Consider the following 27133-nt stretch of genomic DNA (forward strand, 5'->3'; position numbering starts at 1 on the left):
ATTTGGTCGTTCTAATGCTTTTGTTTATTATTCTTCGTGGTAAATGAGCTAGGTATTATCTAGCTTTGAATGTGATATGAGTAGCTAACTATTTGGCTGACTGACTTGTTCCAAACAACCGTGAAATTTCAAGCTGTTTACCAAAGTTGGTGATGTTGCTGGTATATGTCCTGTGTCTCCAGTTACCTTATTTTTAAACAACATCTGTGAAAATAACATTAGCCAGGCTTACTGACTGTGGTTATAAATTGTTAATTTTTTTCCAAAGTGAGGGTAGTTTTGGAAGTATTTATAACTCACATTTTACACATTTGTGATTTCACAATTAGGATACTAATTTGACTTGGTGGGAAAAGTTGGACTTTAAACCTTTCTTGGAATGTTCTTGCTTATTTGTGTTGAATTTTAAGCCTCTATCATAGATTGAATTTGGTTAAAAAAATTATCTAAAATTTCAAAATATAAGGTATATCTTAAATTCTTAAATTTTGTATTCAGAGAGTTTCCATCTCGGTATTTTTTCAGGCAGATGAAATTGTCTAATGATCGATCAGAAACAAATATTTTCTTGAGAGGATCACTTTACAAAATAATTAAAAAATTGTTGCTTAAAAAAACACAAAACATTTACAAGCATACTGTCTAGCATTAAAGAAATATCTTTAAAATTTTGTCCACAAAATGCTTGTCATGTCGAACTTTAATAAGTGAAAACAATTAACTTTAATAAGTGAAAACAATTAACTTTAATAAGCGAAAACAATGTGAAATTTTTTTGTGATGTAAAAACAGAATTTTGGTTTTGTATTTTCACTTTGGAAATATTTCATTGAGATTATTTTCTGTAAATAAACAATTGGAATAATTCTGCAAGATTAATTTTCAAGATTTCAAAAAAGCAAAAAAACAAAATACATAGTATCGCTATCTTCTTTTTTCTGTTGTTGGAAGCCATATTTGCTTGCATATTTCACCCCGCCACTTTTAGTTTCCCGCTAATTTTTCTTCATATAAGCTCGGGATGGGAAATGACAAATTTACATATAAACCCGAGTTGATATTAGCCCGCTCCACCGGGAAACTCGATGGGCGAGTTTCCCGGTTCTCATATAAAGAGGCCCTAATAGACCTATTTCCAAATGAGTGACAACTTAAACTGTAAACATTTTGAGCTTCATTGCAATGTTATTGATTTGGGACTTCTGCATCAAATAAAATACCTTAATATTTTATACAAGTGCTATATTGCTTGAGGATCTCTGTCTTAAGTGTTATCATCATTTGTATTGGATGGTCATTCGGGCAATTTTGAGTAAGGCTTACTGCCCTACCACCTGTTTTGTACTTGAATACAACCCTCTAAATAACCCCAGGACGAACAAAAACCGTGGCAGGAAAATTATATGGTACAACCCTCCGTATAAAATGGACGTAAGCACAAATGTTGGCAGGAAATTTTTACACTTTACAGAGACATTTTCCAAAAAAAACACCAAATTCAGAAGATTTTTAACACCAACACCATAAAACTCAGTTATTCGTGCACTCCTAACATGCAGAGCATCATTACGCAACACAACTTAACACTGATGAATAGTAAAGTTGAACAAGAACATCGCTTATACAACTGTCGATCAAAGCTTAACGCAATGTATTGTATATAAAGCCGAAGTAAAAACGAACACGAGCACATCTGTCTATTTTGGCACCAGTGGGGGCGAGTTCACAACGCGTTACAGAAAACATGTAAAATCCTTCAAACACAAGAACGAGGCCCTGGTATCGAGGTTGTAATTTTAAAATTCTCTGGAAAAAGATGCTACGAAATTTTTACTATTATTATTCGTTCTTTTTCGCGCGATCTAATTTTCTCGCACCTGAAAAGAAATATTTCGCACATATTAAATTTTCGAGCAGCCAAAGAATCACTATTTTTACGCAACTAATTGTTCCGGAGAGAGTTCGTTTTACAACCTCGTCCCCAGGGTTGTTCGCCTACAATATTCAGTTTTTCCACATATCTGCTGCAGAAAGATCTTAGCGCGTCGCTGTATTATATCGAAGAGAATCAAAAAACGTTTGGGACATGTATTAGCTTGTTTCAATTTTGTTTGCAACTTGCGAAATGCTTCGCAACCTTTTTTGAATTTCTAGTTTCAATCTAACTCAAATCAAATCTGCAGAGCAACAAATAAGCTAAAAGTACGCGAGTAAAGTCGATGAGAATCATCAGGACTAGCAATAAATTATTTTAAAAGACAAAAACAGTTTTAATACTATTATTTTCAAAAAATGTTTAATCTACGGTCATATCTTGCGCTATCTCAAACATCCAAATTAAAATGAAAAATAGAAAGTGTAGATAGGTAAACAGAAAGTAAAAAAGTCGGTCAGCTAAAAGAATTGCCATAAAAGACTATCTATTATCGCTTTAAGAAAAGGTACGCCCAGAATTTAAAGAATTTAGAAGATTAAAACAAAAATGGAGGATAAAGTACTCCAAAATACCTTGTTCCGCAGGGCATTTTGCCTTTTTAGGGCCTAAAGGACCCTTGGGACACGAGGATGCCAAAATAGTATTACCACGCAGTGAGCTTTAAAATATTACGGTAAGAAGAGCAATGGCAAAAAGACAGAGTGAATTCCAGTGTATTAAATGCACATTGAAATATTTCTTTGCAAGCATAACTTTTAAAATCTGAACAACGATAATTTCGTTACTACGGTGGTACTCGTAGCAATTTACCAATGCGTGCGACGGTTTTTCGAAAACAATAGAAAACCTGGAAGATTAGCTTTGTGCGAGATTTGAACCGTAATGCAAATTCTCGCACGTCAACCGATTAAAAATGACCGCCCTCTCTCGGGCGTCTATTAAAGATATTTCAAAAATTTTCTTGGAATACTTCGCGTAGCAAACGTTCTCCACAATTTTGCTTCGCTCGCGAAGCTTGATTACTTCGCAAAAATGGCGAAGTGGATGCAAAAAGTTTTGGCATTTATTATGGTTTTTACATGCCTGTTAATTTTATACGCTAGTTTCAGATATGAGAAAGAGGTAACAATTGATGAAAAAAGATATGATAGTAAGTATTTATTTTTTTTTTATTTTAAGAAACGTCCATTTTCCATCAGGATAGCTATTATGGTTTGGACAGGTGTAGAGCTAGCTATGTATAAATGACGTAGTGTATATTCGTACGCACTTTTACCCATTTTTGCGTATGTATATGTTCATCCGCTATTCGTACGTAAAGTGCTTTAGGGTTAGGGTTAGGGTTAGGATTCTTTTTCCTTTTTTCTACGTATGAACAGCGCTACGCACTATTAATACGCACTTTATGTCATATTAAAGTGCGTACGAATATACAGTTCCTATAAATGACCTTTCTCTAATCTTGTCTAGAACATGTTATTTCTAAACGTTCTTATTATCCTTCTCCATTATTTCCAAGCGAATTGTCTCAACTAGCTCAATCTTCTATTCTTCGGGGGTATGACAAGAAAAAAAATACATTTATTTATGGACAAATAAGCCGGATCCGACATGTAATATCATCCGATAATGCCGTGATGGATCCTTCAACTCCGTGAAATTTGAAAAACATGTTTGCTTTCTGATGACTAGCAAAAATATTTTTAAAATTAAAATATTCCTTAGAAAACATTCTCGAATCATTGGACCCTCAGAAAAGGTATATATAACATGACCATAATTAAAATCAATTAACTGAGATAACAATATATATAAAAAATGACCACCGTCGCGCTTGACTTGAAAATCACCAAAAAGGTGTGGACGGCTGAACTTACCGCCAAACTTTTGTCATGCGCAAGTTCCGACACCCCTAAAATGATTAAGTGAATTATTTCCAAAGTTACCTGTAGATTAGTGGTTATAGCCAGACCAGGGTTCGATTCCTCTTGACGGCGATTCAACATGGGCGAGTGAACGTTACCATATAGCCCCATAAGATGGCACACTGTGTGGGCCGTTTGATGTTGTCGGGAGTTGTCTAGTAGAGCGCGGACCCTAATTGGGTCTGCATAGCTCAAAATGAACATTAAATACTCTAGAACTGTCCATCTAAGCCATGACCCTCCTGGAAATAATAGATAGGGTATACTAAACCCTCTATAATGGCCATCGTCTGTCTGTTTGTCTGTCTGTTACGGAAAAACGAAATGCGATATATAAAGAACGGGCGACCCCGTGGATTTTTCCATGTATTTTGACTGTTTAAATGTTCTAATATGATAAAATGAATGTCTTATTTAACTTTCACCAAATATCAGACGAAATTTTTTGATAAACTAGGCTAAAAGAGGAAAACGTGTAGTTTATAATACTTCAGTGTCTATAAAAATGTTTCTGCCTATTTTCAAAGACCATGACTAGCGCAGAGTAATTTCATAACAGATGCATGAAATAACAGTCCGGGAAATGAGAACGATGGATTTTCCTACGGGCCAATGACTAGTCTCTTTAGTAATAAATGTTTGTACGCAAAATAGTGCCCAAAACAGAGGCGGCTTCTTTGATCTTACTGCGAATTCATTGAAAAAGCGATATTTATATTATTTTGTTGTATTTAGGTATTTTATTTTTTGTCATAATTACAAAGAATACTTTTGGTTAAGATTTTAAAAAAATACGTTATCAAAAACAAAGAAGGAATTACTGCATTGAAAATAATATTTTCGTACGTTATAGAGGGTAAAAAGTTGTTTATCTTGTTTTTTTTAAATTTTTTAAAAATCTTATTTTCGTTCTGAAAGTATTCATCTTCAAAGATTTCCATCTGACGTTATGACATCATCATTGATGATGTAATAAGGTAGTAAGCATAAATTAATACCTAATAACATACTTTCCTTATCTACAATCGTCCACAAAAAAGAGTAGAGTCTGTCAACCTTGTGATCAATTTTAATAAAGTGGTAAGCAAGGTCACATGTAAATGGCAACTGTCAGCCTGAAAGGGCAATTTACAACATTTAATGACGGGGACAGCGCTCATTATTTTTGTGAACGATTGTTGACTAATGTGTTCTTATTGGTCAGTGCCGTCAGGTAGCTGATCTTTCATTTCAGTTTGCGTTTTTGTGTTGGTGTGTTATTCTGTCCGTCCCTAGTCAGCTTCCCGACCACACTACTTAATCCAAAGGCCGTTTTCCACTCATCAGCCAATCAGGATGCAGGAATCATGAGTTTCCAGAACCAAACAACATTTCAACCCTATTCGGTCCGGGGTTTTTCGAACATACTATGCGGATTCCGCCCCCCCTTAATAACTTTTCATAGGGTTGTTCAAATTGAATCAAACTTGGTACACTTATAGTACGTCATAAAAGGAACAAAATGGCGCCAAAAAAAATTTGCTTGCGTCAGTCAGCACATTTTCTGTGACGTCATCAAAAGCTTAAAAATTGTTAAAAATGCTTAAAATCTGCTTAAAATATAATTACTTTTGTTCTAGGGCGAATTTTTACATTCTGTTTGAAGTTTCTGAAAGCTAAATAAAAGTTATTTAACATATCTTCCGGTTTTTACATGGATCGGATAAAAAATTGCCAAAAATTGCCCGAAAATCCGTTTTTTTCCGATTTTCGGGTTAAATCCAACAAAATCGGGAAATCGGATTAGTCACGTGTTCAAATTATTCAAAATGATTCTTCTTAATGAAACAAAGTTGTGTTGCAAGTTTCAAGTTCTAAAGATAATCCTAACAGGAGTTATTATATTTTCTCCATTATAAGGATTTCATAGAGATTTTTAGGGGTAGTTTCGAGTAATGGCCAATATCAAAGCCTCTGAAAGGTATGGGACCTAAAAAAATTGCATGCAGGTGTCTAATAGATAAATGTTGAAACTCAGTAAGTATCATAGCCATATAACAAAGCAATCAGGAGTAATTAAAAAAAAAACCGTCAGGGGGGGCGGAATCCGCCCCCCCCAGACCGAATAGGGTTAAAAGAAAGAAACTGATCTGATCAGATCTGAAATACAGCTAAAATATAAATAAAACAAAATATATTTCCGGTTTTGGCTGTCCGACTGGTAGATATGTCTCCGTACACTGAAGATCTCACTGGTTTTGTTGTTCGTTGACCATTTTCAAGGCAAGTTATTCTACTTATCTATTTATTGTTTTATAGCTAGCTAGCTATTAGGTAGCTACCGTTAATGCATTTAAGTATTCCCAAACCTCAACAGGTTTCTAATTTTTGCCAGTCGCACTGCATATAATAAGCTAGCTAGCTAGCTATATATTAACTGAAATATAGCTAATTAATGACCTACTGTCCTAACTGCTAAAGCCGACATCAATGCTCACATTGCCAAACTAAGCGTTGATTCGATGTTACTTTGAAAACCCCCACCCCCACCAGCACGCTCTGCCATCATGATGACGGAAGTACATTCTGACCAAATGTAGTTTGTTTGATGCTACATGGAAGTTCCCCCTCTCTTCCGCTCATAAACAGACAAGATCCGGGCACTGTAAAATACGATCGTTTTATCAAATATATCTCCCCTGTATCGATTCGGCGTTAGGAGGGTGGGGGTTGATCTTTTCGACGTTAATATCCATGGCAGAAGAAAATATCGCTTTGGGGCCAGAGACAGGAGAGATACATTTGATAAAACAATCGTATTTTACAGTTAAAATCGAAGTCGTCTGGCCAATTTCGCACCCTGATATTTGTGTAGCATGTTTTGCATTTGTGATTATTTATTTTATTTGTGCAACTGCTTTCAAAGCTCGTAGTAGTGCACACAACTCTCTCCGTCATCTTAAATAAATACGTTTTGATTCAGTAGACACTAATTCTCCATGCCTTCCTGCCCCTGTTGCCATAGATGTAAAAATTGCATAATATTGCACAATATATATATATTCACGCTGAAATAACTGGGCATGTTTCCTGCAATTACCACAAGAATAAATTGTGGCCGATTTTGAAACTTTAGAATCTAAAAGTTACTGATCCGCAAAAATTAATTTCTGTCAAAAATTTGAAAATTGGCCTTTGGCTATAGTAATTCCATTTTTAAGATTTTAAATATTATTTGCCAATTTCGAGTTTTTGTCCCAATTTACAAAAAGACTTTCAAAGATGGTGGATATTTCAAAAACACAGTTTTTCATAGCCAATTTAAAATTTCGGTACTGGACCGTAGAATTTATCGGTAAAAATACATTATCAGTCATCAGACCTTTCGTCTGTCATATTCAAAATAATGAAGTTCTTGGTGAAAATCTGCTTCGCTCCTAATGCAATGTATAATGCGTGTAAGTCATATTGAAGATAAACTACTTTGTTCATCACTAACATACTGCTAAGCAGGGAGCGGGATTCGATCCGCGATCCGCGATCCCCAGAACTGGGAGCCGCTTGGCAGTATGTTAGTGATGAACAAAGTGGTTCTTCTTCAGTATGACTATTTTTCTCTTAAGTATGGTCTTGATATATTTAGTAGCATTATCCTCATAATTTACTTTATGGGGTATTAATTTGGATTGTGAAATCGAAAATGGAGCGTTTGATGGTCCCTAATTTTCGCAAATTTTCCTTCTTGCAAAAGTTTCTTCCCTTTGTTTACAAAATATTGTGTAATTTTTTTTCTTCTTTTCTTATAGGTCAAGCGAAAGAACAACGGTTTACTTGGTTACTTGTTTACACACGTTTACTTTGTTACTATTTAATCTCTTGTCAGACTTGGACACTACCTTGATCTTACAATATACTTTTACATATATATAACTTATAGAATAGATTTTTTTTTACAATAAAAAATAATATATAAAAAAATATATATATAGCTAGCTATATAATTTTATTGTTCTACTTTGTTGCATTTTTACGATCTAGGCATATCGCATTGCTATTGGAACTTTCGGTTTAACCACTCAGCTCAGTTCAGAACTACAGTTTCTGAAGAAATTTTCTCGCTCTTATTAAGGCCAGCTCCATTCTGTTCAGTTTTTGTGTAAATATTACTTTGGCTTTTCTAATGGCTAGTGACGTTTAGTCCAACCCCGAGCCTGTCAACCCGGATAAAATAGTAATGGGCTCATTTCATCAAGGTCATTCTAGATTTGGAGAATCAGCGGGTAGCCAATGCGTGTGCAATGCTTTGTGGGCCATCTGTTACCCTTCTATTGCGTCTGTGCGTTACTGGACTGAATGGGATCTTGATCGTATTTTGACACTAAGGAATGATCTTTACGTCAGCCTAGGTTACACCAGTCAATATCTTGCTTTAGACGAACTGCCCAATTCAATTGCAACTGCAAACGGGAATATTCAAATTGAAAAGTCAGATATCTATTTATTTGAACTTTCGAGAAATAGTACTTCCTTTCTCCGTGCCCAGTAATATGCCAATTATCTCACGCTATCTCGCAGTGGAAACTAAGCATAAGAAGTGAGACGATATTTGAACTAATATAGTTATTCAGAGGAAAGTGGGTAAATTTTACTATCTTGAAGCGGAAGAAAATTTTCTTTTTTACTTTCGTGGATAAACAATTCTCACTCACACATTTAAAGTTCTCAGTCGCGCTGACCTCAAGGCCTAAGGGCCTCTAGTTATTTTACAAATGAGCTCTGCCGTCACAAAGTCCATTATCGGACAGGCTTCAGCTGTCATACGATTCAACTAAATGTGTCCTATATTTCTTTTTAGATTTGCTCCTCAAGAAATGTTTTTACAATGCCTTTGGGGAGAGTTTACTTGTCCTTAATTTTAATTATCCTTATTACGATAATATACCAGTACTAAAGGATCTTTATGAAGGAGTTTTTGACAATATTGTTATTTGTGGTCCACGTTCAAGGTTAACCTTTGCAACAAAGCATCAGCCAGATATAATATTGGACAATGGTTTTGGTTTGTTTGGGTATCATTGTTTAGCCCTTGCAATGGAGAAGTTTCCAAACTACAAAGGTATTCTATATTTTTCTGCTTTACGAACATTTTGATTTTTAGTAACGTTGGGAGTATTTCACCTTTTTTTAATACCTGGAAAGTCACAATTAATTTCTTAACTTTCACTTTCTTAACTCATTCCGCAAAATAAAATAATATTGACAAATTGTTTTTGCTATGACAGGGTAACAACGATGTGTAAACTCTACTTTTATTTCACCTATTTTGCGGGAAATTTATTTTTTGAAAAATATGTTACATTCGCAACACTATAATGGTGCATGCGTTTCACTTGATTATTGTGTATCCGTTCTAAAGCGCTCCACCTGACCGTGTGGCACAATTTACGGCTCTTATTAAGCGCTCTACAGAGTGTTCAACGCCGGATCACTTCCCGCATGTTAGTGGGTTAGGGCTAGGTCTTATGGTAAGAAAATCAGCAGGAGTAAGTCTGCCGTAAGTCAAATTCCTAACTAAGGGCCTGATTACATGGAGAATTTAAGCCCGGGCTGAAATTTCAACTTGCGTAGAGCTAACTAACCGGGCTAGGATTTTTGCCCCGGGCGGAAATGTCATATAATCGCAAAATCATTTTTAACCGGGGTTGAAAACAACCATGCGCATGTGGTCGATCTCCATGTAATAGCGAAACATTTTTCAGCCCTGCCCCGAGTTGAGATTTCGACCCGGGCTAAAATTCTCCAAGTAATCAGCCCCTAAATGAAACATTTCTAACTTTTTTAAAGTTTTTCTCTTTTTTTTTTGACGTGTGATAACTCATTACACTACAGAGAATTCGAGGACACTTGATACGCCATCTTTGTTTGGGAAATTGCAACCGTGTTCGCGTCATAAGGCTCTTGTTATCTTTACTTGCTGCTCGAACAAAACAATACATATCAAAATTATATTTTTTTCTGTAAAATGTCCGTATAAAGCAATCTACTTACTTTCGGAGCCTGAACCAACTTTTGAACGTTTTTATTTGTTAATAGATTGTTTTATTTTAAATACGTGATTTTTTTCGGCAAATAAAATCTCTTTATTTTTATCACGAGATTGCAAAGCGCAAACAAACAATACTCGCGGCTATTTTTTAAAGAAAAAGAACATGTCCGCTATGCCTGTCAAAAACACACGGACACAGTTAGCCTATTAATATAGGAAACTACAGTTGACCCTCGTTTTAGCGAACCCTGAGAGGCCCGAGCAATTTAGTTCGCTATAAAGAGGGATTCGTTAAAAGCGAACTTTTCAATAATTTCAAATAAATTCACGATTTTTTAGTACAGCTTAGTTTAATAATTATAAAGAGTTGCATGAACCAACTCTCCTCAAAAAGACTGCATCTCTGAAGTAATTCCATAGCTACGTATATTTCAGATCGGGACGGTTTGTTTGGAGGTTCGATTTCCACTACGTTCTCTTCAGTATCGTCATCTACGTTTGGGGTTTCCCTGTACTGACCTAAAATCTCTTCGTCGTCAATCAGTACAGACTCTATTACAACTAGATTTTCATCAGTGTCAGTATAATCTTCGGCAGTTGTTTCATTGGGAACCAATGATTGGTCAAGTAATCGCAGCTCATCCAAATCGGATTGGAGTGATTTAAATGGATCATCTATTTCTTCTACTGCTTCTGCTTGGGCATCCTTGAAAATTCCTCCACGTTTAAAACAATTTCGAATTCCTCAATTTGAAGTTACTTTGCATAGCCTATTGCTTTTTCCTTAACGACTGTCCCATTGACTGGTAAGTTGTTTGCTCGCATTTTTTAAACCATGTAAATATAGCTTCTCTAAATCATCATTCTTTCCGATTCTCATATTCTTCCTTTTCGAGCTGACTTCACCGGACTTAATAGCATTTTTGATCTCATCTTTTTTTTAAGCCATGTCGATACTGTATTTCTAGGAACGTCATATTTTAGATGGCTTAATACCAGATTCAATTTATTTTTTATTTTTTACCGAGGCTCACCCTCTATCTCAGTAGACATTTTTTAAACAAAAAATATGTAAACAAACAATTGAATAAAATTCAAAGATTGAATTTCGAATGCTGCTGATTCGATTTGGTGATTCGAAGCATTCAGATTCTGAAATGTTGTAATATTCGCTATTTCGACGGTAAATCAGGCGTTGTGTTAAGGTATTTTTGTTCGATATAATGAGGAATTCGTTAAAATCGAGTTCGTAAAAACGAGAGTCAACTGTACTTATTTACACCTGTAGAAGTATCAACTTAAAATATTTTTAACCTTTAAAGTGGTTCTTATCACAAAAGGATTTGTTGTTAATTAAGATTTCGGATTACATCCGAGTTCTTATTAAAACGGGCGGTCTTTTTCTTCTCCTTCTTCTTTGACCGATTTCTCAAGCGATTGCTGTAACTTTACGACTTTTAAAGTTCGACGTGGCCCCGCAACCTAGCCCTACGCCGGCTGTGTGCGTATTTTGATATTCGTGAAATTGGAAAAGAATGAAGATTGCGTTACGAATTTGATCACAAATATTGTTATAGAATGTTATTTTAATATTATTTAGTGAGCTAGGCTAGATACTCCTTCAAATTTTCATTTCCAGTTATGTTTTTTAACGAGGTGGATTTTGTTCAACTAAATTGAGCTCCAGGTGTTAAGGTACCAGTCGTTCCTTTTAAGGGACCGGGTTCGAGCACACCATATTAATTATTGCCGCACCGTAAGAGGGCGGCTCTTGTAATGAAAAAAATTTTTTCCTGAGCGAAAACTTGTGTTTCGTGTTGTACTACTTAATTTCGTGTAAACAAAATGCAGTTTTCATCCGGGTCCGCATTTTAAAATTCTATGCTTACATACGGGTATGTTATTTTACTATCGTCTCGTGCAGCCAGCATGGTCACTCTCGAGTTACCCATTGTTTAAAGATATTGGGGTTGTGTCACAAAACAAAATCAATGTATATATATTTAGCAAGAGTTTTATTGATTTTACTTTAAACTTATTGAATGCTCTTTCATTTTCTTAATGAAGAAAAATATCGTGTTGATTTTAAGTTGTAGATATTTTGTAATCTGATTTTTTTTATATACTTTTTTCTTTTTGTGTTGTTGATAACACTTAGTTTTGGTTTTACTTATATTACCCTAAGTACGGTAGTAACTCAAAAATTTAAAGCAGAAATTAATTCACAGCTTAAAAAGTTTCACAACGTAAGGTGCCATTTAGCTTATAGCAACCTAGTTACCTGCCAGCTAGCTACCTTAACAAGTTTACAGAGCTGTTGATGACAGGTTTTAAATAAAAATGAAAAATGTTATTCCCATGCATCATTGGATAAGCATTATGAATTCCATCATACAGGATGATTTTTTGCTGATCTTTGTCGATCATGATTATTGTGTTTCTTTTAAAAGTAATATTGACTTTTCGATTAACAAGTAGGACAATTGCCAAACAGCAGAAAGCAGTACCCATGTTTCCCAAAACTATATTAGGATACAATTTCAAATCATGCAGTTCCTCTGTACATGGATGCAATACACCATTGAATTGTGATCTCACAGTGGTTAAAAGAGCTTCAAAGATTTCATGACAATCTTAAAATGTGCATACTTTACTGTACTATTTGTTTTGAAGCTTGGCCTCCGTCTGTTAATTCAAAAATGGATCATAAGAATTATGTATGTACGAGGTGTACTAAAGACAAGGCTTCTCCTAGAAATTTTAGTGTTGAAAATAAGGCTATTCCTAGTGTTGTTCCCAGTGAACTACAAGCCTTGTCGCAGTGTGAAGAGATGATTATAGCAAAAGCCTTCCCAGTAATACAAGTGTACGTAAAACATAGATATGGAATTATTAGCTACAAGGGGCATTGTGTAACATTGCCCCATAATGTCCAGATTGTAGCAAATGTTTTGCCACATAAACCGTCTGAAATACCTATTGTTGTATTTGCTGTGAAGGGTCAAAAGGGGAGGGATAGTAATTTTAGAGTTTGTCCGTGCGCGAGTTTTAGATCCACTGCTATGGTTGAAAATCAACAATGCTGTGTATAGCCATATAATAATTGATTTTCAGAGAATAGTAGATGACTTTGTTGAATAAACTGAAAATGATGTTCTTGCCAGACAATGGTCCAGTTACTGAACATGAATTAATATCTGATCTATTGACTTCAAGTTTTTTTTCAACTAATAGCAGGCAAACCTTAGAGTGGGACAGAATTCAAAATACATTAATTGATACTAATTACATTGATATGGGAATTAATCCTTTTAATGAATTTTTAACCCCATGCTTGGCAACATTAGCATTTCCAACTCTTTTCCCAGATGGAAAAGGAGATCCAACAAATCGTTCTTTGTTACGACACGTTAGTGCTAACGAAACAGAATCTTTTAGTCTTCAATTAAAACACTTGATTAAATTTTTGATGGAAGATAGGTTTACAGAATTGCAACTGACCCACGTTTTGGTTATTGGGCATATAATATAGAAAAAGGTTGATAGGGCAAGGAAATTTCTACCTATAACAAAATTTATCAGAAAAAACTACCGCAACTATAGATGATTTGCGTGACATGCTTGACACAAACAATTTTTTGATATTTGCTGAAAAAGTACAGTATATGCTAAAAATAACATCCATGACAAAACATTAAAAACATTTGTTTCGTTTGATTATTTCTTTGGATATTTTTTTGTATATATTTTTTATATTAAAACGTTAGATACTTCTTCTGTTCGCATATAGTTACAATTTTCGAAATTTTTTGAAATTTTCAGAAAAGGGCAAGGGTCAGTAGTTCGGTCATAAGTATCTGTGGGCAAGCTTTTAAAATTAAAATTCACCTGAATTAAGGGTACTTGAAGGAACTGTTTGGTCAAGAAAGGGAAATGGATAATAAAGAAAACAGCATTTTGCGTACATGTATACTTATTGTTGATTACAATTACATACATTATTTTTGATCGAAAAAGCTCAAAATACTAGTTTGCTTCTTGTTTTTCATTTCACTTTTAAGAAACAAATCTTCAAAGCGAAGCAGGAGGCGTTGCATGTCATTTCCATCATCAGTGAATAGACAAGCACTGCAGTGTTTATTTGGAATACCTTTTTCCAATTCTTTTAATGCTTGGCATTTTTCTGCCAAAGTTTTTATAACGAGCTTTCTTTTCGGTGGCATTCTGACAAAGGAAATCACAAAAAAACATTGCAAAATCTACCTGTTTTACAATGGAATGTCTTCTTTTTATTGCAACATTTTGTGACTTTAAAACAAGCAGTGCAAGGTCTTCTTTTTTCAAAATTCCTCTTCAAGAGTTCGAGATAACGAGCGTAAATCAGTCCAAGGGACTGAGAAAAAAGTTCGAGATAGTGAAAGTTCGAGATAACGGAGGTTCGAGATACCGAACGTTTATTTGCCTACTATTGCTTACAGAACTCAAGGGACCGAAGAAAAAGTTCGAGATAGAGAAAGTTCGAGATAACGGAGGTTCGAGATAATAAGCGTCGACTGTACCTGGGTAATAAAAAGTTATAGCAATTCAAAGGTACTGTGCCTTTGATTTGCTATAACTTGTTAAATCATGGACCAATTCTTATGAAAGTTTGCATAAATATCAGTTACATAGTGTTACTTCCATATATAATTCTTTTTGCCAAAAATCAGCAAATTTGCTGACATCAGCATAATTGCAAAAATACAAGTTATACCATTTGATTTTACCATTACAATAATATATTTTTAGATATTTGAAGGAATCATGAACAAATTATTAATAAAAAATGTTTGTTTTTGAATACACTTTAAACTCTAAACAAGTACATGCCAACTGAATACGTAATAATGTCAGCATTTTTTTAAATTTACGAAACATCATAAAAATAAGTTATCTTACATATCAAAAAACCGAAAATCAGTGAAACTATAATTTCAAGAATGTTAAATGTTATGAGGCTGCAACTTTGCATTTTTCTTTGTTAGAAAAAATTGGTATGCTACCTATGTATATATCTCTTATAACTCATCTTAAAGAAAGCAATCGATTTGTGTGCTTGGTATGAAGACAATTTCGGAAGACCTTACTCCTCTCCTCTGGTGTTCATGGTCTTTAGTGGATGCAGATAAGTAACCACCAAAGACAATACATATTTTAAGCACATAGATCGAACTGTCATCTTTTTCTTTAACTATTGACGATTCTTTTACCAAGGCTCTTTCAAGGAGGGCTTTGTTTGGCTTTCTCACGAGTCCATCTTTGAACAGCGATGTTGGTTCTGGGGTCAGCTCATATTCAAGACAGCTGGTCATGTCTTCAATTCGATCGATCAGCATTATAAGTCGTTGAAACAAAATGTTTGGATCGACACAGACTGGATCACCATTAATCTTGACTGCTGGAAGTCACGATGCAAGAGTTTTTACTTGTTTCGAACGTTTTAATGATGCTTTGTTGACAACAACATCATTATGGCTGCTCTGGATTTTCAAAACAACCCTTTCTGCTTGATCACAATTCACTCCACCGTTTTGTCAGCGGTCACTCCAGTTAAGACACACTGCAATCTTGAGTCTTGACAGTTGCTTTAGCTTCTTTTTTAATATCTGAACATCTTTTTCGTCTCTTTTACGCCGTGCCTCACCAGCTTCGCAATGTTGTTGACTGCTTTCAAAACGATGATTAGTTAATTTCGCCATAAATTCATGAATTGAGGCGCATTCATGCAAGGTACTGACCCAGATATTGCGTGTAGATTCAGTCATTCCTCTACCTCTTGTTAAGCCACCACTACTTTTGATAGCTCTTATCATGCACTGCTCGGTAACTAAATCAGGCCACAGACCTGCCCAGAAGCGATCACTGCGTCGTAAACAATGATACCCTGATTTACTGTACTGGTCGTAAAGCCATGGATGCTCTTCCCGAAGTGATTGCATTGATTGAAGATACAGGCGGACACTTTTCGCGTAGTTGATATGTCCAGTTGCAGCGAATAAGTTTAGCAAAAGCCTCATCGCCTCCAAGTGTTCAAGCCAATTCCCTGTTCTCTCAGCCCTGATAAACATTTTGATAATGTTGATGTACTCCAGATATTGAATCCATAATTTTGCGGTTCTTCATTTGTTTGAAAGCTTAATTTTGATGTTTTCCAAGACTTTTGAAATGACAATAATGTGATCATCATCATGAACATCACCATTTCACTTTCAAACCACTGACAAAGTCTTCAAAATGATCTGACATAGTGGTATCTTCTTTGCGAACAGGTCTTGAAGCTGTCCAAGAAGATCCTCTGTGAAATAATTCAAAATTACTTTTAAATATACAACGTGTCCAGAATAAAACAGAACGTTGTAAGGAATTATTAGTAGATCATAATAGGTTTAAAATATTCTAAATCGACTAACATCTTAAAATGTTCTGATTTTTTTGGACACGCTGCATAAAACAAACACCAATTAAAATAAATTTTTGGAAAACTCCTGGTAACAATTGAAATGGTAATGCGAATCGCTTGCAACTGAATCAAAACAGCTATTCAACCGATGCTTGACTTCCGAAGCCCATTTATTATTCCTTTCTTTGCAAAGTTGTATCATCTTTTGTTTGAATGTTATAGTACGAACTTGAACAGTGTTAACACGATCAGGGTGCTTTGTGTCAGAAATTGTTTTATTTTCGCAAATAAAACAACATTCTTGCCTGTTAAAAGGCTCAACCTGTACAGGGATATTGACATTTAGACAAGTCACAAAATAGTTTTCTCATACCTCAGCTTTCTGAAAGCAGTTTCACATACGTTACTATATCCACACTTTTTTAGTTTTAACCTTTAAATTTGAATGAGTTTAAGAATAATTTCATAAGACATTTCATAATGCAATAAATTACCAAAATTACTTACAGACGATCGCAATTTTTTTCCTTTTTGGGCTCTCCATTGGTGTCCCTACAACTTTTCTTTTCAATCTGGTGTACTCACGTCGACATACAACATGAACAGTTACAAAATCCTTCTTTTTAAGTTCATCCTAAAGGTCCACGTCATTGCGTAATTATCTAGACCTTTCTCACCAACAACAACGGTTTGGTCCTTGCACTCTCCATCTTTACAGAGTAGGCCGTTTTAGCAGCAGACATATTTGTTTTTACATTATTTTTTTAAAAGAATGTTATTATATACAATCTGAAATTACAAGAAAATAGAAAAAAAGCATAATTAAACGAAAACGACAATGCAAAAGTATATTATTTACGCTACGATTCTGTGGTACTTTTTCTTTAGCGTAGTGGCTACCTGAGTATTCATAACACCAAACATCTTTTACTCCTGTTTCAAGGAAAAGGTAAACAGATTTCAAATATAAAAGCAATGCAATGTTATCAAAAAAAAGAATTAACAGAAAAAGGAATTTTTTCCAAATATAAAATCTAAAGGAAAAAATGCTGACATCAGCAATTTTTTTTTTTTAATTATACTTTCTGAATAAACATTTAGACAGTTTTTGAAAGAGTTATAACCTATTTAAGTTACTAGGCTCAGCGAATTTCAACTATTTGTAAAAAAAAAGACAAAATAGGTGTGTCAACAAAAATATGCATAACAACAAAAATATGCATAGCTTATTTTGCCTAAATAGGAATTTTGCGGATTTTTAGTATGTTAGATTAAATAAAATTTCGCTTCCAATGGTATCAAACTCATCTTTATCCGAATTTTGTCCGGGTCAACCCCTAACTTGAATAGACTGCTTGATTTTGGGTGTGGTCACTATCGTTAATTCTAAACCGATAAACGAAGTCATGCCCTTTTGTTTCTTTTGCCTTTTTCTACTTCTTTTTTTGTTTTTAAACTTAATAGGGTCCAATTTTTTGGTCAAATCTTAGCCATCTTAAATTTCGTAACGTTTTTAGTCATGTACAAATCTTAAACCAATGTCGCAGGTATAAAAACATTTACGGATATCGCTACGCCCACAAGCAATAATATTTAATAAATTGATTTTTTATCAATATTAACTGTGGCGAGAATTCTTGAAATATTATTTTTCAGAATACTTTTTGTACATTTGGGGAGACCTTAATTCTAATATAGTTTTAAAACTGTAAAGATTCACGATGAGTGGAAGTACGGTGGTGTATTGTTGAGAAAACATTTTTCGTAGGGTGTGACCAACAAAAAGGATGCTAATGTTGTAGGCCCCAGGTAGAATAAAAATATTATGAAGCAAATAAATACACTATAAATGTTTAAAAGTATACTAATTACAAAAAAATAATTTTTAAAACAGGTCAATAGTTAAAACCTCAAAAAATTCAAGCAATTTGTTTAGTTGGCGCATGGTGAACGGCGCGGGAATAAGATTGATCCTAATCTTTTGCCTAGTCGCTGCGTGCGGGCGCGCAAGTGAAGGACCGGCCTTTAAAGTCGATTTTCCATTAGACGAAATGTTTCCACGAGCATCTGATTCTGAAGTCTGATCGGCTTGCGTTTTTTTACCGCTTTGGGCTACGTAATGAACCTACCGCTAACAGTAACGCGGTTTGTGCAAGCCTATGTCTCCAGCACTACATTGGAACATTTTGCAATTTCAAGATAATACTATGGGATAATACCTATTTATTTGAAATGACAAACAACATTGTAGTTCTGCACAAAACAGGATACGGGCGAACTTAAAAGGTATAGGAAACAAAATTACACGCGAACACGAATCCGAAATCTTTTAGCCTGCAAGGTTTTTTTTCCTATATATAACACTGCAAATAGACTTTTTAAAGAAATAAGAATTTACATTCCCCGTGGTTTTACAACTCGCCACGGAAAATTAGAATACAACATCAAAATTATTATTTATCACATGATTTGTTCTAGCCAATTAAAAAGTAAACAAAAAGTTTATAAAATACAAAACAGTTTATAGAGTATGTTTTATAGGCGCTCTAAAAGAAATTGAAGCAAATATATTCGACTTTGCCGGTCACAGACGCACACGGCTTTTGTATTAATATGAGAGATTAGTCCTTAGCCCGTGGAACTCATTTCGTGTAAGTTTTATGAAATTACTCTGCGGTAGTCAAGGTCCCTGAAAGGATCCACTTATAGACACTGAAGTATTATTTCATTTTTTGTCAGACAGCTAAACCAATATATGCGTTGGCCCCTATGGTTCACTTTTATTCTTAACAAAAACACTTTTCTTTGCAATCTTTTCTTCTGTTCAAAACACTTTTCTCTCAAAGAGAAATACATTTCTCTTCTATGAATCTAAAAAATTACCAGACCCAATTCTAGTCCGAAATATTGATTGAGCTGAATTTTGATAACTCATGTTTTTGCATAAATGACCACCCTCGCCCCAAGGAATTTTGTCTTTTCAAAATATAAAGAGATGACGCCAAAAATCCCTGGGAACAAGGGTAAATAAATGACACCCGGCTCCCGGCCATGAAAAAAATCAAATGCTCTTAGTAATTAATCCCCAAAAAGTTTTATGTGTAGATACTTAAACAAAAATATATTGTGGTATTCCGTTCCTTTTATTTTTTTAATACACACTTTTTTATAAGAATAAATTGCGGGACTTATGCTCATTTTTTTATTGCTAAAAACAAAAGAACTTTTGTTTTTACCTTAAACGTGTTAGCCAAATTTTAAAGAGAAGTGAGTCATATGGGCCATCGTAAATATACTCTTTTAAACGGGCGAGCGTAATTAGATATTCATAACTCAAGTGAAAAATTTTTTCTATTTAAAAAAATTCTTTTCTAGTTTGTTTGCTCCTGTTTTATGTATTTGTTTCTTTTCTTCTTTTCTTTTTTTATAATTTGTTTTATTCATTTATTTATTATATTTATTTATGCAATTTTAAAAAAAAATGTATTATGTGGAGCTCGCGAACAAGGTCTTTGTGATAATAAATCACATTAATGTAAAAAGTGTGAACTAGTGATGTAGTACACAATGTAAATAACCTAACTCCAATAACGAGTCGATATGTTTTTGTTCACGTTGAAATTTATATTGTAGAGCATCGATTGTACAAGAATTTAATTTCTATGCTTTCTATGCACTTAATATGTTTATTTATTATCTGCTTAATCTGAGTTTTCAATATCGTTCTATCCTTGGTGCTCTTGGTATTGGCACCTGTTGTAAACCTTTCCGCTTCGGTAAACATACAATTTGCTTCAGCAGGATTATCTTCGGTGTATCTCCCAGTGTAAAGCCGAGTGACTTTTTGTTTTTTTAATTAAATTGGCCGTAACGTTGCTTAAGTTTTGGTTAATGAAATTGTGTATTTTCTGAGATTTCGTTATTTCTAATATGCAAGGGCTTTTTATTTCTTCACGCCTATTTTGCAGGTTATTTCTTTGGAAATGATGATATGATAATTAACTGGTGGACTATGGTTGATCTAAATACGAACCAAATTTGGCATGGCGCCAAGAAAGTAGACTGGAGACAGCTAGCGTTTGGTAACATAATTGTAAAGAAATGGATATGGTGGAAAAAAGATGTTGGACTTGCAGCTTGTCAACGTTATTTTAAAAAGTTAAAAGCGCTTGCATCTACTGGCAGTGTAGCTGCAACCATCGCAGTAAAAACATATTTGAAAAATGGAAATGGTAGCCCTAGGTGTGGAAAGGGTTGGTCAGATTTCTTTTATATACCTGGCAAATTATCTTTACAATACATAACTTTGTCCCATATTGCATATCAATGTAACCTGTTCTTAGAAATAGCTGTTCATAATATATTACGAAGCTTAGATCTAAAAGAAAACTTTTATATACTGAATGGTATGTATTTACCAGATATCGGTAAACAGGATTTCACGACTGAAGGTTTTTGGAGTACGTATACGCACCAAGTTGCTTTTATACACCCGTACAAATTCCATGCAAGGAATCAGTATTTCTCAACGTCTCTATTAAAGTCAAAAGTAATTCGTTTTAAGCAAATGTTAACTAATTGTTAGAAATCATGCTAAACTGCTTATCAGTAGTGCGTCATATGAACAATATATTTAACATGGTGTTTATTGTTTAGTGCTCGCAAGTATAATTAGAGGATTACGTCAAGGCGCGAATCCCCTGCCATGTAATTCAGATTTTATGAATAAAATCGAAGAAAGATATAATACTGAGTATCTTGACCCTTACCGCGTGTCAGACTGGAGCCTCAGGAAGTTAAAATACGTGAACTAGGAAACTTTTGCCTGTAATGAAACTGTGAACCCGCAACCTATTAAAACTATGTTGTTTGTAAAGCACTGGTGTTCCGTGTTTTATAGTACACTTAATATTTTTAGAGTTTGTTGTTTGGGCAGACAAACTTTTAGGAAGAGAATAAAATTCAGGAATGTGTTTAAAAATTATGTTTTCATTCAGACAAATAACTTTTATACACCTCTATAGATAATACAAAATATACTTTAACTTAGTTCCGGTTGCACCCGTAATCTAAAGCTAAAAAAAAATATAAAATTTGTCAAGAGGGCAGCCAGTATTAGATCTTTCTTCGATTTTATTCATAAAATCTCACCCTTACCGCGTGTATCATACTGGACCCCCAGCAAACATCCCCTGTTAAAAGCGTTTTATAAACAAATAACATATTGATCTAATTTCCCACTGGGAACAAGTGCTTGAAATTGTTTCTCCTTAGAAATTATAGGTTTGTTATACTGACAAGTAGACTGTTTAGACGACCGACTTTTGCCTAATATATCACTAACAGATGCATCTGCCACCTCTGCCCTTGAAGTGAAGGTAGACAGTGTTAAATGACCCTTAAACCTAGAGAGGTCTGCCCCAGAAGAAGCTAAAACATCTTTCATCCACCTAGATATTATAGATGGATAGATTTTTACGTGCGGAGATTATATTTCCCTAAAAACAATTGAGATTAAGTAGCATTTACCTTAATGCAACATTAACGCAGAATTCCTTATCCTTTTCAGTTAAATAAAATTCTAAGGCTGGAGGTTGTTTTCCTTTTCTTCAACTTTTGTGCAATTTATGAAAATTAAAGGGAACTTGTCTTTACCAAAATTCATATGTCTAATGTCTAAATAGCAAATGCTAGAAGCTCTTGATGAAGAAGTTAAACCCATTAGAAAAACTTGACATCCCAAGTACAAACATATTTCAGCTGTGGCGGCGATCTGGAATTAAATACACAATTTAACAACGCACACACATGTTCGTGTTGACCTACTTTAATACTGTTAATTTTTTCGTGATAGGCCGAAATAGCTAAACAAGGCATCGAAATAAATCAACTTTTTCCCCACAACACCAGCTACTCCATTTATTCCAGGCCGAATTGTATTCACTTGTTGAACCTTCTTTTCTAGACTTAGTGCGATCTCTGAAATTCCTGACGCAAGAAGGGCTTTCCTGAAACTTTCCACGCCGCTAGGCTAAGCGTACCGTTCATTGCAAGAGGGTGAACCTCCCCCTGCGCATTGGTCAACAAGTTTGAATTTCTCTGAATGAGAATCGGATGAAACACTGACAACCGTAGTAACTCCGGGTGCCAAACGTGAGTTTGCCATGCTGGTGTTATGAGAGGATTTGTATTTGTTCTCTCTCTAATTTGTTCAGTACTCTTGAAATTATGAAATTGATAGTGTTTTTTGTGACCATGTTTGTTGCATGGCATCTGTTGCCAAAACTGTGTGGGTCCGGGCGCCGCGCATAATAATGGGGCAGCTGATGAGAAAGGTGGAAAGGAAAAAGATCTCTAGGAAACCCAGCTTCATACAAACTTGGTTGAATACTTGTAACAGTTTCCACTACGAGAAATCCTTGCTGTAACGAGATTGCCAATCTGCTCTCATTTTAATTTCCCTGGAAGATGTTCGGCAGTAATCATAATCCCTTCCGATATCAAGTAGTTCCAAATTTCCTTGTTTATCCTGATTAAATTTTGGTCTTTGGTACCCCCCCCTATTTTTAAAAGATAAGAAAGAGCTGTTGTATTGTCCAACTGGATATGGGTGCAAGATATTTGTTTGCTTTTCGTGAAAGCAAGAATAGCATTCTTCGCAGCAAGGAGTTCCAGAACATTTGAATAAAGCTGTTTCTCTTTTAGGGACCATCTGTTCAAAATACTAACTGAGCTGTTGGTTGTATCAGAAGCCTGCCATTGAAATTTTTTAGGTTTTCTATTCACCATTTTAATTCCATCAGGACTAATTTTCCTAGCACCGGCTGTCAATTGTTGTTGTTGAAGGTATCGAAATTGCAAACGTGCTGGCAATACTGCCTGGGTGGTGGAGGATAGCAAACCTATCAATTTTGTCAACTTTAAAATGGACAAATCTCTGTTGATAAATCTCTGTACATTAAGTTAAAACCTTCAACACTTTTTCTTATGTCAGGAACAAACTTATTTAGGATATTTTCTGCACTGGTTCCATTTCTGACGTTGATAGCAAATCCCAGATGCTAAAGGGAGAAGCAATTAATGTTTCTAGTGTCGATCTCCCAAAAAATAACATGTCATCCAAATAAGTCACTAGGCGTATTTGTAACCGACGCAAAATTGCAATTAGCACTTTGAGTGATTTGGTAGAGGCATAGAAATTCGAATAGATTCCCTTTCCGATGAAAGCGAAGATATTTTCGAAAATCTTTGTGCAAAGGACCAGAAATATGCGTCTTTTAGATCTATTTTGCACATATAACCCCCCTCCTTCAGCATATCCTTTATTACATGCAAACCCTCCATTTTGCAGTGCTGATAGGAGATAAAATAATTTAGCGTTTAAAGATTTATCAGTGGTCGGTGGCCCCCATCCTTTTTCCAACCAAAAATAGATTGCTAATAAACTCTTTTGACAAGTGATCCACTACATGAATGCCTCCCTTTTCCACCATCTCCTGTATTTTTAATTCCACTAATTTGTCCTGCACTTTTGTAGCTTTTATCTTGTGAGGAATCAGATTTTGTACTGGTTCCTCTACAAAGGGAATTTTGTACCCTGTGACTATAGACAGAATCTCTGGGTCCTTGGTCAGTATCTCCCAAGATCAAAGAAAGTGAATTAATCTTCCTGCCAGTGGGATGTGTTTTGGTATTTCCTTTGACAAGAATAATCGTTATATTAGAGGATGTACATATTTTTTTTCCTCTAGTGTAATTTAAAATACTTTTTGGATTAGGTGGGACTGGTTTCCATTCTTAAAAAGAAAATGAAATTACCAGATGATAGTAGTAGTGTGTATTTTTTTGTCAAAGACAGTTACAAGTTCGTTTATATATACAAGTTCGTATCGTTTAAAAGTAAATAGAAAATATATACATACATCAGCTAGTAAAATAAAGATCTTAAACCATACGAAAAAATTTAAAAGACTGACTGGAGCTTGCAGAAAGCAATTTTGCCTTATCACCAAGCCCCACCTTCCTTGGTTTTGATGGCTCCCAGCACTCCTCCACGGTTGCTTTCTCTGATCTACTGCTGCAGGGAGCCCAGGTCGAAAGGGCTTACGTATTGGTGTTTTATTCTTTTTACGCACTTCTCGGAATACGTCCAAAGTTTGTTTATTGTTTTTGGTGGTATCCAAAACATGCTCCTTGAACCAACTTGAACCAAACAATTCCTTGTAATGTTTCTGCAAGAGGTCTGAACTCGCATTTAACTTACCTTTTCCATCCGACTTTGATTGCAACGTAACATTTAAAATGTTCAGAAATAAACAACTTTGTTACTGGCTTGTCCAAGAAAAATTACCGTTTTTTTCAACTTGAATTAACAAATCTTCTGACGACACCTCAGTCGTGGTGGCTTCGCCTAGGTTGGCCTCTTTAAGAAGTGACCGAACTCTGCTAAGTGGTCCAATAACATCACGTATTTTGGACTGGACAATCTCCATTTCCTTATCTCGGTCTGCTTCGTTTTTTCCCTCGAGAAGTTTAACCAATCCAGTATCAACAGATTTAACTGAATCCAGATTAAGTGGTACGGGTTGCTCTTTTGAATGTTTTCCTTCAAATCTTCGTTCATTGCATAGTTCGCCATTTCCTCAGGTAGCTTGTACTGAAACTGTTTCTCCTCTGTAGTGATTCGGAAATGCTTCGCATGGGAAGAATTTGATCAGCTGCCGGAGGTCGGGTTTCGTTTCTTCTTACTCCTTTACTTTTTTTCTTAGATTTCTTTGATTTTTTTTTCTTTTTTCTCTTTTTAGATGATCTATGTCTAGGGCGTCCTCTGCCACTACTGGGTGAACTTGAAGAAGGAAGTGACCTTGATCTAAATCGATATGAGTTGGAACGTGATCTTGAGTCCTTCCGATCTCGCCTATGTAATAAGGCTTAAGATCGTTGTTCTGGCTGAGCTACTTCCTTTTGTTGGGTAAAGCCTTTCCCCCCAGTTAACTGCCGAATTATCTGCCCTATTTTTGGTCCCAAAAGCAGTAAAATATAAGGAAAACCAATTTCAGGAACTGATTGCTAACGATCGGTAAGGTAATCGATGATAATAACAACAACAATATATATAGCAGCTCCTTTCTTCTTCGCGATTAAAGCTAAAAGATTATGTTTGCTTGGAGTCCAGTATTGATGCACACGGTAAGGGTCGAGATACTGAGATCGACTGAGATTTTATGAAATAAAATAGGCCTTTTTATATTTTATTGTTTAAATTATATTTTTCAAAACGCAGTTTTTATGAGTTTTGAAATATTTAAGAATTTAAATTTGGATAATTTGAAGTCGAAATACAAGAAATTGAAGAATGTCTGTCTGTCTGTCTGTCTGTCTGTCTGTCTGTCTGCCTGCCTGCCTGTCTGTCTGTCTGTCTGTCTGTCTGTCTGTCTGTAGGCTACAGGCAGACAGATGTACTGTTGCCAAAGTTATAATTACAGTAATACCCCTGTCCAGCTTTTTGAAATCCCTACAGGCATGGTTGTGTGAGGCAAAGTTTACCAAGTTTCTTTACTATCTTCTAATCTTTTGTACTTGCGAATTATTTGTTTTCTACACTTTTCCACTGTTAGGGAATATTTTATAACGTTTTTAGCTACGTATAAACAATACAGGTCGCCTCCGACGTTATATATTGATGCTACCTAATTTAGTTCTATTTATATAAATATTTAAAAAAAATAACATTCGTTTTTTTACAGAAAAGTTTAGTACAGCAAATAATTGTCAATAAACTTTTAAATTTTTGCTACCTCGCTATATACGGCCTTGTCATGCTCTCGCTTCTTCTCGAACCTTAAAATTCAAAATTGCTGCATAATTTACGTCACATTGACCAAAGAATCATAGAATCCTCACGACGCTGATTGAATCATGTTTAGAGTCCGCTTGACATGTTTAAGGTTAAATATTAATCAAAGATTGACGATTCAGAGCTAAACAAGAAAGCTGGGTGGCTTTAGAACTGGGGTACTACTGGTCAGCATTAAAAAAATGTAATTTGGTAGAATTTTCTGTACGAGTTCTCCCAAATCCGAAAACTGCAGAGCATGCGCATTAGCTAAGCCTTCGTCAAAACTCTGCTTTCTGTTGTCGTTGTGTCGTAGAGAAATATTCCATGGATAGGCTATGGTCGTGCAGCCAAGGAATCATTGAGGAAAAACTTGGAGGAGCGACTTGAATTTGGAATTAAAAATTTCCATATATAGAGTTATATTCCAGGTGTTTAATAAGTAATTTTTAACACAATGGGAAAATTCATAAAACTTTCGAGTATAAAAATTGCTGATAAATCCCTCAAACGTTAATTCAATAGAAGTGTAAAAAAATACTATATTTTGAACAGTGGAAATGAAAATAAAATGATGTATATGACTGTATGAAGGTCTTTTAACACGAGCATCAATTGTCGGGTATTGAACAAAAGAAAAAACGGAAATATCGCCTTTCGATTAGCTAAATAAACATACTGCACTAAAATTTGCAAGTTTTCATATAAAATTGGATAATATAATCAGCTATAAATCATGAATTTCTCTAAATTTGAAAATAATTGCAGTGCCATCAGGATTAGAGAATCTTTGGTTATTTCGACTATGGGAATCCACTAAATAAACGAAACACCAATTAAAAAAAAAAAAGAAATTGTAAACCCTTTGACTATGAATAGATGCCATCATTGTTGTGTTGACACAAGTAAAGTTTTACAATCAAGTTTGGTTTGCAATCAGAGCCGCTGTGCAAAAATCAAAAATCGTTCTAAA

General features: G+C 34.9%; 1 protein-coding gene across 1 annotated transcript; it reads left to right on the forward strand.

Annotated features, from left to right (window-relative positions):
• Positions 1-2925: 2925 nt before the first annotated feature.
• Positions 2926-25681, forward strand: LOC130656513 (uncharacterized). Its single transcript, XM_057459382.1, has 3 exons — positions 2926-3086; positions 8696-8956; positions 20294-25681. Exons 1-3 carry the CDS (start codon positions 2969-2971, stop codon positions 20908-20910), a joined length of 996 nt encoding a protein of 331 aa, XP_057315365.1. The 5' UTR covers positions 2926-2968; the 3' UTR covers positions 20911-25681.
• Positions 25682-27133: the final 1452 nt, after the last annotated feature.

This window comes from Hydractinia symbiolongicarpus, chromosome 9 (assembly GCF_029227915.1).
Source record: "Hydractinia symbiolongicarpus strain clone_291-10 chromosome 9, HSymV2.1, whole genome shotgun sequence".
Taxonomy (NCBI): Eukaryota; Metazoa; Cnidaria; class Hydrozoa; order Anthoathecata; family Hydractiniidae; genus Hydractinia; species Hydractinia symbiolongicarpus.

Bases quoted from the DNA above. Each gene is read 5' to 3' on its own strand.
- LOC130656513 (XM_057459382.1), top strand. From the start codon at position 2,969: ATGGCGAAGTGGATGCAAAAAGTTTTGGCATTTATTATGGTTTTTACA. The intron at 3,087-8,695 runs GTAAGTATTTAT...ATTTCTTTTTAG, and splicing joins TGATGAAAAAAGATATGATA to ATTTGCTCCTCAAGAAATGT. The intron at 8,957-20,293 runs GTATTCTATATT...CCTATTTTGCAG, and splicing joins GAAGTTTCCAAACTACAAAG to GTTATTTCTTTGGAAATGAT.